General features: G+C 40.6%; 1 protein-coding gene across 1 annotated transcript; it reads right to left on the reverse strand.

The window, feature by feature from the left end:
- Positions 1–2,193: 2,193 nt before the first annotated feature.
- Positions 2,194–19,309, reverse strand: gask1a (golgi associated kinase 1A). Its single transcript, XM_027015414.2, has 5 exons — positions 19,134–19,309; positions 7,572–8,945; positions 4,685–4,807; positions 3,402–3,505; positions 2,194–3,088 (listed from the first exon to the last, which is right to left on the reverse strand). The coding sequence occupies exons 1-5, from the start codon at positions 19,134–19,136 to the stop codon at positions 2,893–2,895; spliced, it is 1,800 nt and encodes a 599-aa protein (XP_026871215.2). The 5' UTR covers positions 19,137–19,309; the 3' UTR covers positions 2,194–2,892.
- Positions 19,310–20,686: the final 1,377 nt, after the last annotated feature.

Raw genomic sequence — 20,686 nt, forward strand, 5'->3', positions numbered from 1 at the left:
CTCTCTCTCTCTCTCTCTCTCTCTCTCTCTCTCTCTCACGCACACCACCCCCCCACATAATTTCAATCATTCGTGCAACTCTCTGTGACTACAGTTTTAAGGAATCCAATTACTAAAATCCATATATGTGATCACATGTGGAATTACATGATGGCAGGCCTAACTAAAACAAGATGTGTAATGAACACCAATAGATCATTTGTTTCTGTGTGACCATTCAAACCATATTAAACTATTGTATTTATGACCAAATGATTACAAAATTGTCATTAATGCAGTTATATACACTGTTTTAATTGGGTTTTCCAACTTTTTTAACAATGACAAAATGTAACATTAAAAATCATAATAATATCACAGTGACTCCCCGGCTGACACCCTGTCAAAACACTACACCACTCACCAATCACAAATCCCGATACCTTCCATGCTTTCAATCACCAGATTACTGATCATTACACACACCTGTTCTAAAATCACCTTTGTCCTATTTAAACCCCACAGGAGCTGAGGTCCAGCGCTTCACATTAGCCTCTATGCCAAGCCATTTACCAACATTCATTAACATTTTCTTCTGCTTCGTTAGCATCCTTGTTTTGTTTTCTCAAAATGTTTTCTTTCTACTACTCGTGCGTTGCCCCTGCTTGCAACGTCACAAATTCGCTTTGATTTTTATTTGATACTTTTTTCCAGCCCATCTTTAGCGAAGTCTGAGTCACTGTTTTCCAAATACACAGCTCAAGGTGAGACACAAAACATACTTGAATGTCCACACAATGTCCCTAAGGATGAGCTGATGAGGGAGAGCCTCAGACAAAATGGGGATCTGGTCACCATGGCAGCAAAGGAGGTACCATGGCATCAGCCCCCCTATATAATGTGCCACTAACAGAAGCTGATGGAACACAATCCTACCAATGGCTGGAAAAGGCGGGACTCAAGGACAGCACAGAGGCACTAACTCAGCACTAGATCAACTAATGCAGGGTTGTATTACCTTAGACAAAACCCAAAAAAGTGCTCAATCTAAATTTGAGACAATCTAGCACCTATCAACAGGATGTAAGATACTGGCAGGGAAGGCAAACACTGAGAGACATGATCAAGTGACAGGGATCATATACAGGAACATATGCAAAGCAAATGAGTCGAACACCCCTTCCAAATAGGTAGAAGCACAGAGAGTGGTAAAGAAAAACAAGGATGAGATCCTGTGGACCTCCAGACACAAATAGATAATTAAGTAGTGGTGGACCAACCAGATACTGTCGTAGTGGACAAGATGCAGGAAAGAAAACTGCCCCAAATGATGGAAACATCCCAAGGAAGGAATATGTTGGAAATGTTGGAAAAATACCTGAGATTCAAAGAAGAAAACACCAAAGTTGTTCCAGTGGTGAAAGAAGCACTTCAGGTCCCTCTGCTGGAGTAGTGGATGCAACAGATCCCAGCTGACAATATCAATCTATGAACAATCTAAAAGAGCACAAAGCTAGGAAGTTTCAGGCCTCTGGTACAAGGCCCAAGTGTGAGAAAAACGGATATGATCACCCACTGTGTTTATACCCCGAATGGCCACTTTAGTAGAGAGACACCCATCTAGTAGTGCATTGGACCTCCTTTGGCCTTCAGAACCACAGCAATTTGTCCATGGCATAGATTCTACTAGGTGTTGAAATAGAACATCCCATTCTATCCCGTCCCAGAGGCGCTCGATAGGATTAAGATCTGGGGACTGAGAAAGTCAGGGAAACAAGGAAAACGCACTGTCATGTTTCTGGAACTAATCCATGGCTATTCGACCATTGTAACATGGTGCATTGTTTCTGAAATATTGCCCATGGCTTCTAGCTCCGATGACCATGCCTCACACGAAGTTGCTCAGATCGCTCGATTTTGCCATTTTATTGTGGATTCACACTGAAACTGATCCACGGAAAACTCGTTCACCTGATTTTATGCTGGGGTGATGTGTCTAATTTCCATACAGGGTAGCTCCAGATGTGAAATGGCAGACACACACACCCTTTCTGATAAACTGTTATTTTGATTTAAAAGGAAGTAGTAGCACATGTTTGTGTTTTGGGCTGTGGGTTATGCACATGGGAGACAGGGGGACTTTTTTGCTTTCATTTTTCATGATGGGAATCTTCCTCCAGTGTGTCATTAAACAACGCAAGTGACAAGACCATATAAAGTACAGATTGTTTATTATGCACTGCATTTTGCCTGAAGACAATATCATTGCTGAATTAGAGTTATATCAAAGCTTTTCTCAAACGTTGAATATGAAGAGAAACAACCAATGTTTCGTGTGTGTGTGTGTGTGTGAGAGAAAGAGAGCGCATGGTGCCACAACACAGCTTCTGTCTTTAGCTGTGCTTTTCCTCCTGTGCACCACCCCACAGTTTCCCAGTACAACCTTCCCAGGAAAATATCTCCGGCTCCTTCCCATCTCATCCCCGCACACCGATCCCTGCCTCTTGCAGCTCTGTGCTGACCTTTCCCATGCACTCTCTGCTCTTGGATACTCAGCAGCAGAAAACTAGAAGGTTTGTTAAGAAACATACTGGGATCCCTCTCTTCATTCTTTTTCTTTTTTTTTTTTGTAGGGCACTGGACAAGGCGGTAGGCAGCTATGAGCAATAAACCTCATTTCTATAGCACAGCTCCCTATTAGACTCCCTATTAGTTTTTCCTCATAAATTGGCAAATCAAAGGTAGCACTTGGTGCATTCTCATGGATATGATGCAACAGTAAAGGCTGCAGATACCATAACTCATTCTCAGAATGCTATACAAAGAATCACCATTTGCAGATGTGAACTACTTTACTTTTGGTCTAAATAAAGCAGTTCTGTTTTTTGGCAGTACAGTTTTATGGGCCTCTGTCTACTCCTGCTCTCCACTCTTCCCACGGATGTGCTGCAGCAGGGCGTTGGCTCTATGCTGTAGGTTGTGGATGGTGGTCCGGAGGCCTGCTGCACCTCCTCTGCTTTCCCACAGTGCCTTATCCGCAGAGAGGGAGTGCAGGAGCAACTGCTCCAGGCAGCCTGAGCGGAGCACCTGCAACGCCCTTGCCGGGAACCTGCCAATCACAGAGTGCTCTGTTCTCAGGGCAGGCTCTCACTGTTAGGGCTTTTTAATGTCCTGCACTAATATTAGTACTAATATAATATTAGTAATACCAGCATACAGTAATTCAATGTACTCCAATTTCAAGGTCAGGAATAGATTTTGATTTTACATCATTGATGTATAGTTATTGATGTATGATTATTTGTGGATGTCCTGTAAACATGAGCCCTCGCCTTAATGCACAGTGGCTATATATATGTGGATACAGTTCCCCACATATATCAACTTTTCAAAAACCTTGATCTTTCATGATCAGTACTTACTCATCAATGCCTTCAAGCAGCCTGAAGTTAAGGTCGTCCTGTGGGTGACGAGGTCTGCCTGCATTATCTATAAACACCAGTCTGGAGGGATCAGCCCTGCGAACCTGCAGAGACATTGAGGAGGAGAGAAAAGGTAATGAAATGAAATAATGAAATATAATGAAATAACTGCAGTACATTTGTGCGCAAGAAACTGCAACAAGTACCCTAACTAGGTAGGCAATACAATAATTGCAGTAGTAACATAATAGTAACAGAAACAATAAAAACATAAACATGACCCTTTGGTAAATCTTATAGCAAAAGAACAGAGTATAACACCATGGACAATGGTTTTCAAAACCAGCACGTAAATGAAGCCCTGGTGTTTAAAAGGTTAATATAAGCTCATAAGATCCTTGCTGCTCCAGCTGGCCCACAGCATGCAGAAGGCTTTTGACCGATACATAACAAGGGGATTGAACGTCCTGTAGTCATGTAGTATACTGCTACAGTATCTTGTACTGCAGTACTACAGCATATGTGGAAAGCAGAACTCCCACAAATCACAACACGTAGCAGTGTTGTTTCTACTGTGGGACAGTGGTTATCAAACGAAAGCACATTCATCCCCCCTTATAAAGATTCACCATTCAATTCTTACTGTCCTGGAATGACAATTTTATAATGATGGTGTCCAAGATGATCAATCATTTTTAAAAATGCGAGGGTGTCTCATAAGATGTAAAATGGCAAGTAACCTTTCAAATGATCCAGGTCATAAACTTTAGTAGTGGTCAAAGAGGGAGAGACAATAAGAAACAGAAATGTCTGTCTGCTGTGCTTCAGTTCAGATAAATCATGAATTTTGTTTCATTGCAATTGCAACAGATTCTGCTAGTATCAAGGGTCATCTGTTATCCCCAGGCAAGTCAATATTTCTATATGTATCTGGAGATAAAAAAGTGCAATAGAGTTATGTTTCACTGAAGCCACTGTGTCATCATTTATGCATGTGTCCTCTGAAAGGAAGTGAAACAGACTTCATACACAAGCCACTTTGGGACTAAACAGCTCAAGGACACTGTTGAAGTATCTTCAGTGTGGAAATGCATGCTTATCATCAGGTTGCAAATAACATTACAGAGCAAATCACCAAAAAAAACCAAACAACAACAACAAGCTCAAAGAAACAAGATCAAAGGAAAACAGGAATAAAAATGTTTGTTAAAATGTGATATTAACTATGATGCAGTACATTATTTAGGTTAATTTAGGTGCTCTCAAGGTTAAAATGACATTACCAAAATATGCACCAACATTAAATGCTGGGGGTTTGAACATTGGACATTGAGAAGGTTCTCCACACACAGGTCAGCAGGGTCAGGATGGAACCCACAGCAGTACCGGTCAAGTCTGTCGTGGACCTGGGGAGGAGCAGAGATGTGGAGGAGGGATGCATGTGCATATATATATATATATATATATAAATGTATGTATGTGTGTATCCTGTATCCTTTCCATTTCTATAACGGTAACTTTATCCAATTACATGAAACATCTATGAACGTATGATGATAAATAATCCTATACATGATTTAAAGGATTAAGAACAACAACAAAAACAACAAGAATGCTAATAATAATAATCACCCTCATCAACACTGTTTCATTTATTTACGTAGCATAAACTCTTTAATAGTACCATGTTGCGGTTTGTTCAGAGTACTGTTTACTCCTGTGTGGTCAGTATCTTGGATGTGACGCTCAGGCTGTGGAGAGTTGCTATCGTGAGCTCGAGGTGTGTGTTTTAGCAGGCATGTCTGAGTTAACACTCCTCCTTGCACTTCGACTCTCACACACCCCTGCTACATTACACACAGCTCCTAAAGGCTGCCTTATGAAGCAGACGCCACACCAATTTTGTGCTAAAAGGTCTGAGAAGTGTATAGGTCACAGAAGATACATTCTAATATGGGATATTATGAGGACAGATGACAAATCAAGTCATTAGATAAGATAAAATTACAGAGTTGGACAGTATTTATCTTTCGGCACACAGAGTGTCTATACAGAGTGTGGCAGCTTCTGTGCTCACACCTCAGTATGTGTGGCACATAGTATGCTGAACAGGTTTGTCTACCACAACAGACTGAAACTCACCGTCTCTGTGCTTAATGCCAGGTTAGAGATAATCACTGGATTCACTTACATGCTTTTAACAGCAGCACTGCCAATGAACCATCATGAATAACTCATAGCATTTTCCCTGTGGAGGATTCTGCAATGCAAGCTTTCATCACTACAGTCTTTTCTTGTCCATGTACCTACATAAAGCTTAGCACATTCACATGCACTTATGTTAACCTGTATGATTCCATGGTTACACACACAAACACACACACATACATACACACACACTTATGCATCGAAATGTAAGACCCACTCATTCCCACATTATATGCAAGAACAGGAAACTCAGTGTGCATGTTATGTGCATTGGCAATATAACTTCTCTAGCAGTTGGACTCTCAAAAGATTCATGTGAAAGAGGACCATGCTCCTGCAAGTTCTTATTCACAGATCAGGGCAGCACAGAGAAGGTGTCCTGTTCCTGTGGTGACAGGCCATGAGAGTGTCCTTCACGCTGTTCCACGCTGATGAGTGTTAAGTTGCACCTCAGTGCCATCAGAGCTGTTAAATGAGGAGTTGGGAACAAGTGTTCACGGGTCCCACTCAGCAATTTCATCAGATCAATACCATGCTATTAGCTGTTGGCTAGGTTACACTTATTGACTTTTCTCTTTGTGTATCCTTATGTTTTATTCATGGGCTATCCATGGGCACACAAATCTCATATCACACACACACACACACACACACACACACACACACACACACACACATATATATGTTCATGTACACAGAGCTCAACACAAGTCTGAATTGGATTCTTTTGTAGTTAAATTGGCTTCATTTGACTGTGTGCGAAGTTTCAACAAATCAAATGGATTTTTTATTTTTACATAACATAGTTGAGAGTACAAGGACCAGATACTTCAAACTAAAGAACACCACTGTAAGATGTTTTCAACATAATTAACAAGTACTATGATTTGTTTTTGCTATTACAACCGAATTTGACTCTGTTGCGTATTTTGGCATGCCTCATGACAGAGTGTACACAACATTTTAATCTTAAACCCCCTAACAGAACACTGCTTTATATATAACAGACTGATAAATCATCCATGGAGCTAATTTGTATGTCACCCTCAGCCTTTTCTTCATCAGCTCCATTTCACTCTTCATGTACCAGAGAAATCTATGCTCACATGATCATGTCATCTTATGTCACCATGGTAACCCTTGCTCTAATTTCTGAAAAATTACTTTGTGGAGTCTTTCTTTAGGGAATGAGTGTCAGTTAACAGGAAGAGGAAAATAAAGGGAAGCTGTGTCCTCTAATGCCCTGCGGTGCATTACAGACACCTTTAAATCTAATTATAACACTTTCATTTTGACACAAACACTAAGCATATCCTAGATAGTGTCTTGCACAGAGGATAATTAAACCAATTAATTACATATAGTCTTGCTACTAAGTTATACATTTAATAAACTGCGGCACTTGACTGTTAAAAACCTGGCTGTGATTCAATGTCGAATTAGCTACCCAATTACAGTCATCCATGTCGCAGACAGAGTCATGAACTCTGTGACCAAGTGCTTCTACTTCACCCTGGATCAGAAAATCCACATTTTGCTGTTGGTAGAAAATGTGAGTCATAACACCAGCTAAAGCATTATACAGAACAATGTAAGGGTGTCCTATTTTCTGAAAAATAAACAATGCTGATGAAATCATTATTCACAGTCTTTTGCATGACATTGCTCTTGGCAGCTCACTGTTTACTTGGCAGAAACAACATTTCACATTGTGAAACATAAATCTGTTAACCAGAATTCAAATCAGACTTTAAAATGTATGTGTACAACACATTTTTATAAGGGTTTTCATCTTTTTTGATGCCTCTTTTTGCTGTACATTTGTTGCAAATTTTAACATCAATCTACTTTATGTGATGTTAAATATGACATCCTTAAATTTTGTTTGATGTAATGCTCAGCATAAAATGATATTAAAATTGTATTTCAGAAAATCAGTATGGCCTTAACCGAACCCCTCACCTGTAGCAGAAAGTCAAACAGCGCTAGCCGTCCCCACTCCGAATGGTGTACCCCTACACACGCAGAGGAGTTCAGAGGCATCTGTATCCCACACCTGGTCTTTAGTAGAGTCTGATACTGAGGCCATGTGAGGCTGAAAGATTTCTGGTCATTATCATCATCAGCTAGATGCTGAATGTCTGGGTCCCACCACACTACAGGTCTGAGAGAGCCACTGGTATACTTGTATGGGAGGAGATCACTATGGAAGGTCCTTAGAACGGCTGGAAGACTCCTATTAAGACCAAGAACCCTGTCCAGGTGGAATGCAAGTACTTCAAACCAGTCACTGGTGCGTTTGATCAGGGCACAGTTTCCAGTCTCGCAGAGCCTGCTATGGTTCCCCCCTAGTGGAAGAGCACAGTCACTGCAACTACCAAGTCCCACTTGAAGCACTTGCCCATGGCCAGGAAGTCTAGCTTTACTCAGCACAGTGCCTGTGGCAAGCATATCCATCTTCTCCACATCATCTCTACTAAACCAGGGCAGAGATTCAGCCCTAGTCTGCCTCCAGTTCTCACGGAAATTCTTATCATGTAGTGTTTCACACCAACCAGTCATGAAGTCCCTCCCATCAGCCTCCGCCCCAGACACGATGTTGATATTTTTGCTTGTGAAGTGGTGCCTCTCCTTCTTGGCGGGTTCTGCTTTCCTTTCATGTATATTGGTTTCTCCTGAGGCATGCTTAAGCTCCAGAGGCTGCTGTGCACCAGCCTTCCCTAGCAGCCTCTCTGGCTTGGGCCCATCTGGACTGCATTTGTGCCTGCATGGTCTCATGTCTGGCTGGAGACTCTGCATGCTGGCAGACTGCAGTACGGTTTGCACATGACTGGAGAGAAGATGATGAATGTCATTACTTAAGACTTTGCCATTGCCTTGTTTGTTGTTCTGCCTTCCCTTAGCACTGGCTTTGAACATCTGGGGCAAGTGCTTGTTTTTGCCTAGATAAACCCCTTGCTTCGGTTTTGTGAACGTCCTCTTCACATTGTTTTTCAGGTGCTTTTGGATGGCTCGTTGGACCCTTTCTTGAACCTTGTTGCCTCTGTGCTGGTGGTGGCGGCCCTCCAGTGGTAGGGGCTTGGCTGGATCTTTCATTTCCGAAAGCTTCCAGGCTCCGCTACGGCCATGTGGAGGGAGCCGGTGGAGAGGTAGGATGGAATCCGTCACTTTTAGCCCAGTGGCTTGCTTATGCTGAGGCCCCTTAGGGGGAACGCTCCTCTCCTCTGAGGGGGAGGGTGAACGTGTGTTGATCATCACTGCTGACACGGTGAGGAGAGAAAGAAAAGCCACAATGTAGCGCCGCTTCACTCTCAGCTTCAGCCCTGGTCTTAGACTCTGCCACACAGAGCACAGAAACAATGCTGATTAAAAAAATACAGACAACAAATCTTCAGTAAACTCTATGCAGTTAAAAAGCTGCTCAAATTGCAGGGATAGAGCAGAGGTCTATATGTGTTAGAAGGAATAACATTCATGTGCTGCTACTAGGCCTGTATATCATAGTGAATAGGCTATGTTAAAAAATATAAATACAAGCTAATGAGAGAGAAGCTGGTCAGGAAATATGGCAGAGAAAAGTAAAAAAAATCCATTTGGAAAGGAATGTGATTCCTTGTCAGAATAATGGTGTTTTGAAAGGGAGTGTCCTAAACATGTGTTTAGCTTTTCTCTCAAAGGCTTTCTTTAATTATCCCACCCCAAATATAACTTTTTCACAACGGGCAAGCAGTAATTTAGGGCCACGCATGGAAACAATTTTCTAACAATGTATATTCACAAATAGGAAAGAAATTCATTTTGTTCTTTGCAGACTTTTTCCCATTAAACACTTTGTTGTTTGTTTGTTTTTTTTGTTTTTTTGCTTAACATTTTCATATCACATAAAATCTGGTCTGCTCCACTGAATAAAACCTTTTCCTTTGAAGGTAAAAGGGAGTGTGATATGCTGATATATGCTGTATTGTTATGCTTTTGAGGGATGCCTGAGGATAGGAATGTACCAACTCTGTAAGATCCACTAACTGTAGCTGAAAAGGTTTATGACTTTTCCAGATAGCGTCTATGAAAGGCTCCCATTATACTGTGGGTTGAAGAATGTCATGCCTGAAGCAGCACGGGATTGGAGTTCTTCTGGTGCAGCTTCTCTTGGCTATGAGGAAGCTCAGGCCGAGCCCGACCTGTTGAAGGCTGAGCAGTGTCGTGCTTGCTGGCTGGCCTGTTTTACACAGCTTTGCTGTAAGGCTTGGAATATTAAGGTGACCGAAGATGTAAGCTATCCACATTTGGGATAAGGTTTGGTTTTTGTGGTCAACCATACACTCTTGAAAAACACAAGCTCAGCTCAGAAATGATTCATCAGTGGGATATGATAGCCTGGAGAGAAACGGGAAGAGGGAGTAGGAACATGCAAGCTGAAAGCACAGACGAGGCCTTCAGTCCAACCAAACAAAGTGACTCTTCACTGCACATGACATATGCCTCGAAGTGGTTTACTGAAGCCTGTACATTATTATTATGAAAGTGAAAAATAGCAATAAAAAATTTGTATTAGACACAAAGCAAGACATAAAATCACAAAAGAAGGTGGAAGTTGGGGTAAAAGGGTCAACAGAGATTTTATTTCAGCACACATAATGATCACATTTGCTTGTTCCTGAGGTTAATAGAATAATGACTGTATATATCTTAGCATAAGATTGACTGTATTTAAATATATGGTCAGTTTATGAAGTCAGTCTCCCATAAACTGGATCAAAACAATACAAATTTCAAGAGACAATAGCTCAGTGTCTTGTTTTCGTTTTTGCACTATTTTGAATGCCAGATTGATGTTTAGCACCTGGTGTTCCCATTTATCAGGGCAACAGTCTTGCATGTGTGCTACACTAAACTGCTTTAACACTCTCTGTATGCAAAGAGCTCCAATTAGCATAGCAAAGGTTTCACAACATTCAACAAGGCAGAACTCACACTCACACACCCTGAGGTAATATGGAAAACAGCTAATTTAAACACCTTTTAATGTCATTAAAAATGTCAAATAGGCATCACTATGCTAAAAAATAACCAGTTCCCAATGCACTCTATTACATTATAGTCTATAGCACTTAAAGTGACAGAAAAGAGACTTTAGATACAAGTTCCTGTAAAAGCAATCTGATACAAGAGTCTTGAGATAAACATCAGGATAGGCTACTAACCCAAATGAAAACTCCAATGAAATGTTCTACCCGGCTAAACACAGAACAGTAAATATTCTCAAACCGAAGAAGAAATAGTTTAATCCTAGCTGAGAAAATGGAAATGCACTCACATTCCCGTGAGCTTGGCAGGCCTTTTGCTGCACTGAGTCTGTGTCTGCCTGCTTTATAAGGCAGAGGGAAGACAGGTCATTTCCTTCCTCCTCTGTCCCTGCCTCAATTTCTTTGGCACAGCTGGGTCTGTCTCTACCTCTGGCAAAGCGGAATTACACATTTGGAATTTCACATGCAGTTCAAGTGATGGCTCTTTCTTCATCATCTATGTCTATAGCCTTTTACTGAGGGCTGCATTGCATAGTATGTCTATTTAAAGCTGATACCATTACAAACGGTGTAGCTATGTAATGTCAAGACATTAACATTCCCACTGACAGTGTGTCTTTGAAATCTGAAACTGAAAATTGCTTGATCTAGTTATTTTTGGAAAAATAACTTTTGCTCTAAAGTTGTGGCATGGCAGAGTCTGCAGTAGATTGATCAGCTGCTAAACATATACTGACCAAATTGAGAGTTACAACAGCAAAGGGCATTGTAACTATTGTTTCTTTGCCCTGATATACATATTCCAATGTAAATGGTAAAAACTGTGCAATCCTTACTCAAGCATAAACACAGCAATATGATGGATTTTACTACACCCTTTCCCCACTTACCAGACAAACAAGCAGCAGCTGAGAGAATATTTTAGAGAAGCTGATCTGATTGCTTTAAACACAGAGGATAATGAAGTGGCAGCAGGGCCAGGCAAGTAACCCCCCCCCCCCCCCCCAGGAGATGATTAAGATGAGGTCAGACCCAATTTCAACAATAATGATCGGACCTTTCAGAGAAGCTGACAGAGCAGCATAATTACACTGCCTCTAGCTTTAAACTAGAACTTATAGAAATGTCAAACATTACGATGATTATGGCAAGTACCCTCAGCCTTGAGAAAGACAGGAAAAGGCAACCAACAGCCGGCAACTGAACGCTGGTTTGCAAAATGGAGAGGAAAGATTAGAATGAGTGGGTGCTAATGACAACAGAGAACAAAGCCTCACTTGGTGTTCGGCAGTAATTGGGTGAGAATGCGCTTTGAGGCCACTGTAGCTGTCGGGACAGGACTGTCAGTATAGGAGAGGCATGTATACAATTATCCTGTCTATTACTGTGTTTGCAGAGAGAAAGGAAGAGGGAGAAAGCTTCTCAAATTATTTAGAATATCAGTGGGTGACACTGAACATGCCAGTATATATCATCCTTCCCTTTAAGACAGGAAGACACTCCGCAACTATAATTAGATTAGAAGGCCCATACTCTGATAGACTATGCTTCAGACGCACTACTATCCTCTTTCTATTATGATGAATCAGAATTCTGAACTTTTGAGAAGTGAGAATGGCTTTTTTTGGACCCGCAGATCAGTTTGGATCAGAGGTCAAATCTGCAGTTACTCACATGTGTATGTGACTTCTTGCGCAAATCAGCAGTACAGTACACTATTGTACAGCACTGTGAAAAACAGATCCACAAGTCCTCAAATACCATTTGTGTACTGTCCTCAAATAGCATATCTCTACTGTCATGAATACTAACACTAAAAGACTTTTGGAAGACAACACATATTCACTATTTGCAGCAAGCTCAGCTTCATTGACCAGCTATGCCAGCTGTGTCCCCATCCCCACAACCCCAATACACAGACCTTATAGTGAACGATGACTTTATGATGCATGATTTCCAAGGAAAGACACAGAGGTGTAGGGAAAACAGTAAAGGCAAAGATGGAGGACTGTGTGTGAGTGAGAGAGAGAGAGAGAGAGAGAGAGAGAGAGAGAGAGAGAGAGAGAGAGAGAAGCAGACAGAGAGGGAGAGAGAGGCAGACCGACAGAGAGAGAGAGAGGCAGACAGAGAGAGAGCGAGAGAGAGAGAGGGAGAGAGAGGCAGACAGAGAGAAGCAGACAGAGAGGGAGAGAGAGGCAGACAGACAGAGAGAGAGAGAGACAGACAGACAGACAGAGAGAGAAGCAGACAGAGAGAGAGAGGCAGACAGAGAGAGAGAGGGAGAGAGAGGCAGACAGAGAGAGAGAGCGAGAGAGAGAGGGAGAGAGAGGCAGACAGAGAGAGAGAGAGAGGGAGAGAGAGGCAGACAGAGAGAGAGGCAGACAGAGAGAGAGAGCGAGAGAGAGAGGGAGAGAGAGGCAGACAGAGAGAGAGAGAGAGGGAGAGAGAGGCAGACAGAGAGAGAGGCAGACAGAGAGAGAGAGGCAGACAGAGAGAGAGAGGGAGAGAGAGGCAGACAGAGAGAGAGAGCGAGAGAGAGAGGGAGAGAGAGGCAGACAGAGAGAGAGAGAGAGGGAGAGAGAGGCAGACAGAGAGAGAGGCAGACAGAGAGAGAGAGCGAGAGAGAGAGGGAGAGAGAGGCAGACAGAGAGAGAGAGAGAGGGAGAGAGAGGCAGACAGAGAGAGAGGCAGACAGAGAGAGAGAGCGAGAGAGAGAGGCAGACAGAGAGAGAGAGAGGGGGAGAGAGAGGCAGACAGAGAGAGAGAGAGAGAGAGAGGCAGACAGAGAGAGAGAGAGAGACAGACAGAGAGAGAGAGAGAGGCAGACAGAGAGAGAGAGAGAGAGAGGCAGACAGAGAGAGAGAGAGGCAGACAGAGAGAGAGAGAGAGAGAGAGAGAGGCAGACAGAGAGAGAGAGAGAGAGAGAGAGAGAGAGAGAGAGAGAGAGAGAAATGAGCCATCTGCTCCTGTCCCTTGTCCCACATCAGCGTGCCATCAGTGCTGTCTATTGGTTAGATGTCCAGATGTTTCTGACATTTGTCTCCACAGCCTTGTGTGTGTATGTGTGTATGTGCGCATGTTAGCGAACAGTCTCTCTTCCTCACTTATTCGTCCCTGTGTCCTATGGGTGCAGAGAGACACATTGTTTTTACCCTGTGCTGTCAAGTGCCAATTCAGGTGTTTTCCTTCTGTATTACACCAAACACTGTATTATCTTTCAGTACATCTATAAATCAGAGTAGTCACTCTTACGACTGACAACCCATCACACTGTGCTTTGCTGAATGTAATCTAATTCATTCGTTTTCACAATCGCTTATAAACATTTCTCAATTCTGAGTTCACTTATTCACAACTCTTCATATAGTTCTCTTAACCAATATGCAGCTCAGCCGAGCAGTTAACCTCTCTTAACCAAAATGCACTGAAACGACCAAAACACTTGCATGCACGCCTTAAAATCGACTGAATATTAACACAGATTAGTGTTAGTGTTCTCTCAACAAGAACACTTTATCCACACTTAGCTGAACCTCTTTATTTTATAGAAAGTACATCATATATGTTACAAAAATTAACCAGAAATTCTCCAGCATACTTCTGGATGTCTGAAATGTCCACTGTTGCTCATTTCCCAATCATAGTCCTCCATCGCTGGTGTGATTGGTCCATACTGAAACCAGCTTCATCCACAAATGCACATATATGGAGTGTTTGACTTGTTTCAAACTCCATTACTCTCTACAATACACTAATTGAAACTTATTGGTAGCAGATTTCCTTCACACAGAGTTCTACTCAAAGTGTATTGAGTATCCATTGCTTAATGCTAATTATATGCTTACACTTTAAATATTTCTGTATATAGTGTTGTTTGCCAACACTCTAGCTTGAGATTTAAGGCATTGTTGGTGATGTCCATGACAACTATTGTGAAAAATTCTACCTCTTTTCTGTGTGCAAGGCAACCTGTGTACTATAAAGCAGAAAAAATAGTGTTTTTGGGGCCTTTGCTCAACTTATAAATCAAGATGTCATTGCAGAATGTACACATTACCTGTTGAGCTTAAAAATCTTGGCAAGAGAATTGGGCGTTCAGCCTGGCAGGTGTAGCTGCACTCTCACTCAGCCTCTTACTGATAGACCATCAGTTTTGACATGACAGCAGCCCTAATCTGTGACTACACTTTCTACCTTGACTGCGTCTTCCTCTTCCTCTCCCAGACAGTCTTTTTTTTTCTGCCAGCAAGATTCATTTTTACACGGAAAAATCATTCCAGAGATGTTCCCTTTTGTTTAGATGGTAAAAAAGTGGAAAGCAAAACAGCTAGGTAGGTCTTCAACTAAACTGAGAATCACCTATGATTGGTGGATTTTTAAATTATTTTAATACAATTCTGAATCCAAAGAAATATGAATAAGTGCAGTCAAGTTCAGATTTCAAATCTGCTTTGAACATGAATTGTTCTATGTGAAATGTGAAAATATGCTTTAGATATACAGAGCTTTGCTGGAGAGGGAGTTTGAGTGAGAAAGGAATTCCTGAATTTGGAAAGATCTGAATTTGGGACTCTCAGTTCTTCCCACATAATCTGATGTTGTGCTAATTGTTTAAAGAGTTTTGAAAAAGTAATTCAGTTAAACGTGAATAACACTTGTTGGCAATTTTTTAAAAACTAATTACAATTCTTATAATAGATACCATGAGTCTGATAGATAATTGTGCAGGATGATACATTTTGCACAATTCTACAAAGATTATTTGCCCAAAGACAAAATGTCCAGATCCAGTATTTCTATGATAGTCTCCAGACACTGACATCCTACCATTGTTACTGTTGCCATGCCAACTGATACCGCCATAAGCATAGTAAATTAGTAAATTATGACACTACACACTCTGTGTTATCTCTGTGCTTCTGGAGAAAAAACCCCATTGTCTCTATCTCCTTATTTAGTCATGAGTATCAGGAACATATCCCCACACCACACACAGACACATACATGCACACACGCACACACACACACACCCCAGATTATTCCCATATATATATATATATATATATATATATATATATATATATATATATATATATATATATATATTTACTGCTACAGATTGTCAGTAAATGTGTGTGTGAAAAACCGAGAGAGAGTGAGTGAGAGAGTATGTGTACGTGTGTGCGTGTGCTTTTGTGTGTTAATGGAGCCTATACTACACAGAAAACACAAAAAACAGTTTCATGACAGTGAAGTCATGGTAATAAATGGTGTCAGGCAGTACTTTTCCCTTGTGTGTATGTGTGTGTTTATGTGAATAAGAAAAAAATGGGTGTTTGTGTGTGTGCTTGTTCTGCTGCCAGTAGGTAGGATTTAAGATTTTAATCACACAGTAAATGGAAAGTCAGTTTTATACTTTCCTTCAAAGCATTTCTAGGATAAAAGTACTATTTCTTTTGCATTTGTGTTATCATGCTCCAATTAGTTCTGTATTTATTGAATCAGACATTGTTTAATTAGGAATTTAAGAATGGGTAAAAAATAAAGCAAGTCACTTCCTCCAGACTTCGGTTTGCATTGCCTATGAATGTTCATCCTATTGCCTGTTTGGCCTGACTATGGCTGCTCTAATGACAGGCTTGACTACAGCCTCTCTATGCCTTCACTATGGTATCTCTATACACATAAGATGCCATGCATACCAGATCCTGCAAAACACACAATGATTTATTTGCTGTCACTGAATTATCATTGCCACTTTGCTCTGAGCTTTACTGTGAAATTCTCCTCTGTGTTAAAGTCTATCACCGGGGGCCAACTCCGGTCCTGAACATCCACAGCCAGCATTGATTTCCAAGCTGGTTTCATGAGGGAAGTGTAAACATCCAATAGATGTTTTAATTAGGCTAGAAGGACCAAAGACTTTCAATATTCAATACGTCACACACACACACACACACACACACACACACACACACACACACACACACACACACACATACATACACACACACACACACACACACAGAGAAACAAATATACACACACACATGCACATATAGAGTAATAGGTCTGTAGAAGTGTATGGACCAATCAATTATAGTTACAGTGCTCTATAGGTTACATCAGAATACAGAGGACAAAGCCATGATAATTCTAGCAAGACCATGAGCACTAAAAACAGTATTTAAATTATACTTAAGGCTTAGCAAAATAGTACAGGGCAGGTAATTGTGACATGATTTAAACCACAATTTAAATACTTTAAACTGGTTAAAATCAGGGACACATGATGCACCACATATCATTCTTTAAAGCAGGTACTTAAGAGTCCATATCAGTGTAGTCCATATCAGAGTATATATGTTCACTTATGACTGGCATATGTTATTTATTAAGGTATTATATAAATTATGGATGTATTATAAGTGTTTTGACTGTTTGTGCACCACTTCGTAATGTATTCCACACCTTAAGTGTGATTTACAGTGACCAGGATGTCAGGAAAAGGGCACTGTTCTTTCAGTGCCCTGGCAAATGGGTCTCTAAGAAAAAAGGTTAGGGGGCATTCCCATGCTTCTCTTTATGCAAGTGAATTCAAGATGCCCATCACAGAGTTATATTCTAAAAATATTCATCTTACCAAAACTGTGACATTTCAAAGATATGAAAAAGCTACCAGTGGATATTCCTTTGCTGCACTGGCTGCCTCCTGTCCACTCAAGATCTCACTAAAGACAGTGAAGCACTGGAGCCCTGCATGATCATTCAGCTTCATAGATAGTAAGTCTCAGTAATAATTGCCTTGACGTATTTGAGTTGCCTCTACTTGTCTGAGCAAACATGCTGTTAAATACAACACATGCTGGATAAGTTGGCGTAACTCAAGTGACATTATGCAATCATTCTCCATATATCAAATCTTTTACCAATAAATCGGTTTTCACAGCGTACAGTGGTGGAGCGTGTGATTGACAGATTTATGGAGGTTAGAAATACATCCATGGGTCATTCATAATGCATGATTTCCCAGTGGAGTAGAACATGGGCATGTTTGGACTGCACCACTCAAGGATCTGGCTGCAATATGACACCAGCCATACTCGCGAATAGTGCACAAAGTAGATCTGCTTTCAGAACAGACCCCCCCCCCCCACACACACACACACAAAAAAAAATAGTGAGCCTTGAGATTGGTGATGAGAAATTTGTTTCACAAACATGGCAGTTGTTTCTCTAGAGACTGAATAGGGATGTGATGGATTTATGGGCTTCTTCCTTCACACAACACATGCAACAAAACAAATCAACCCTTACATTAATGAATCAATGCTTACACTAAAGAATCACCCCTTACGTTAATGAATCAATGCTTACACTAAAGAATCATCCCTTACATTCATGAACAAACGCTTACTCTAAAGAATCAACCCTTACATTAATAATTTAATTCTTACACTAAAGAATCAACCCTTACATTAATGAATCAACACACATGAATTAATCACCTCTTACATAAAAGAATTTATGCTTACACTTTACTTGTTTCCTGCCTGACTTAAATAAGTGCTGAGAGTGTTCAGCACTGAGGATTTGGCTGTGCAGAGATTAATTTCCCAATAGCAATGCAACACAAAGAACATCAGAATAATTTACAGAGATAATGGCTTTGAAAACTCTCCCAAAATGATGATGATCTTAATATTTCTTTTGGGCTGTGACCTGAAAATAGACTTTGTGCTTTAGTCAAAACTTTGGTATGGCTTTAAGATCTTGCTGTATTCCATAGCAAATCTTTAATGTGGTGTTGTGTCTCTAATGGGGGCAGTGGTGGCTCAGTGCTCAAGGTACTTGACTATTTATCCAAAGGTTGCTGGTTCAAGTTGCCACTGCTGGGCCCCTGAACAAGGCCTTTGACCATCAGATGCCCAAATTGTGTTCAGTTATAATTGTAGGTCACTTTAGTTAAACACGTCAGCTATATACCATAAATGCCACAGGGCAGTTGTAACTCAGTGGTTAAGGTTCTTGACTAGTAGTGAGAAGGTTGCCAGTTCAAGCCCCACCACAGTCAGGTTGCCACTGTTGGCCCCTGAATAAGGCTGTTAACCCTTGATTGCTCAAGTTGTGTTCTGAATTGTAAGTTGCTATGGATAAAAGTGTCAACTAAATGCTTGGAATGTAATGTTATTCACTTTTACAAATGGTTTAGCATTTTAGTTACATTAAATATGACACCTCTCAGTTACTGCAAACCTAAAAGACATAAAGGTTCTTCGTAGATCCAGGTCTGATTAAACTCGAGGTGGCGCAGTGTAGTTCGCATATAAGTGAGAAACCATACTGAAAATCAGACATCTCCTCTAAATTAGCACCAACTTGCAAGGCAAAGACCCAGTGTCTATACCTGTCTATAAATAAGAAATTGCAGAAGAAACCTCATTTAATTTATAAAGACAGCAGTAGGCTAATTAATAGGCAGTAAAGTCTGCACCCTTACCATTATATTCGTCGAGCGTGTGCACCGGTAACTGTTCTAGCTGCTTAAAGTGTTTACGGTGTTCTCGTTTGTGCGTACACATCGGTTATCTCCTCATACTTCAGATCGACCTTTATCGCCACATCATCTTCATTCCTATCGCGTGAATCAAAAGTGCGGTACCCGAGCTCCACTCATTGCTCATCACTGCAGGTTTTCTTTCCTCTGTGAGATTTCCTTTATTTGGATACGCAGACTACGGCTTTAGGGACAAAAACCCCCCCCAAAAAACCCTGCAAGTTTCGGACCCTGGTGCAGCCCGTTTTATTGTCTACCTTTAAGTTGAACTTCAACTCCGAACCTACAAAGCTGGAAAACTAATGCGTCCACAAGTTCATATTCTTCTCCAAGGACCAACCTTTTGCAAAGAGTTAGAGTGCATAAGGAAAGTCCCTCCGGATTCGTCTAGGTTCGTGGTGGAATGTACTGAAACATGAGAACAGACAGCGCGGGTTTTAAAAATCGCTTAGATAGCGCGCCTGTGGAGGTGCGAACAACTGGTAATCTCCACGTTAAAAAGGACTTTTAGGTTTGCAATTTGTCTTGATTGACCTAAGATTACAACTTTAATTATCTATCAAGACGTCACTTTTAATCATCGCGAAAATTTCACAGTGGCTCTTGCGAAAACCACAGCGTTACTTCCTAATCCCCTCAGCAGCATACCCATTGTACGCCAGCCACTATCATTATAAAGAATAGTGAAGGACAATACTGCCATCTATCGCCACGTTATGTGTGTAATGTAAGTGGCAAATGTATGAAGCTGCTGATGCTGAAAATCGTTTGTGATTAATTTCTGTTCATTAAGCAAGAACAGAAAACTATATATACACCCTCAAATCTGTGCTGTTTATTAACATTCGTTAAATATAACAATAATACAATTCCATATTTAACACAAAAAAGGTTGTAAAAGGTGACATGCAGTCAAACCTGTTTAAACCACACAATGCATGATATGTCAAGAACCAAACTAGTATCAAGTATAAAATAAAATACTGGATGCCTCGAGGATGCTATATTTTAAAATGAAACAAAACCATGTAAAATCCTCAAATACCACATGTTACATTTTATCAAATAGCTACATGGACTGAATACACCTAAATTATATAGTATACCTATACAGGTAAAACTTAGGTGTTACATGTCTTCAGGTATAGGAACAGTATTACTTGATACATTTTTTTAAAGATTCTGAAATTTTGGGTAGCTATCCTTTTAAAATTATTTGCTATAAATTTCCTTGGTTTGTAAAATACAAAACAAAATTATAGCGATTATGAGAGCCAATATATTACAAACCCATCTAACACTTTCAAATCAGAAAGTCTAATGGATAGTGGTCTCAATTGGTTAACTATCAGCTGTTTTATTTTTCAGTAAATACAAAACTGTCAACCACTTAGTAAATATTAACTATATTCTTTCATTCTATATGATGACAATATGTTATTACATTATATGGATTTATTTTTGATAAACTCCATTTAGGATTGTTTATAGGACTG

The sequence above is a fragment of the Electrophorus electricus genome, chromosome 10, assembly GCF_013358815.1.
Source record: "Electrophorus electricus isolate fEleEle1 chromosome 10, fEleEle1.pri, whole genome shotgun sequence".
Lineage (NCBI taxonomy): Eukaryota > Metazoa > Chordata > Actinopteri > Gymnotiformes > Gymnotidae > Electrophorus > Electrophorus electricus.

Excerpts from the sequence above, each read along its gene's own strand:
- gask1a (XM_027015414.2), bottom strand. Across the intron at positions 3,506-4,684 it reads TAATGTTGGTGCATATTTTG|GTTCGCAGGGCTGATCCCTC; the intron begins GTAATGTCATTT and ends ATGTCTCTGCAG. Across the intron at positions 3,089-3,401 it reads CTGCTTGAAGGCATTGATGA|GTTCCCGGCAAGGGCGTTGC; the intron begins GTAAGTACTGAT and ends TGTGATTGGCAG.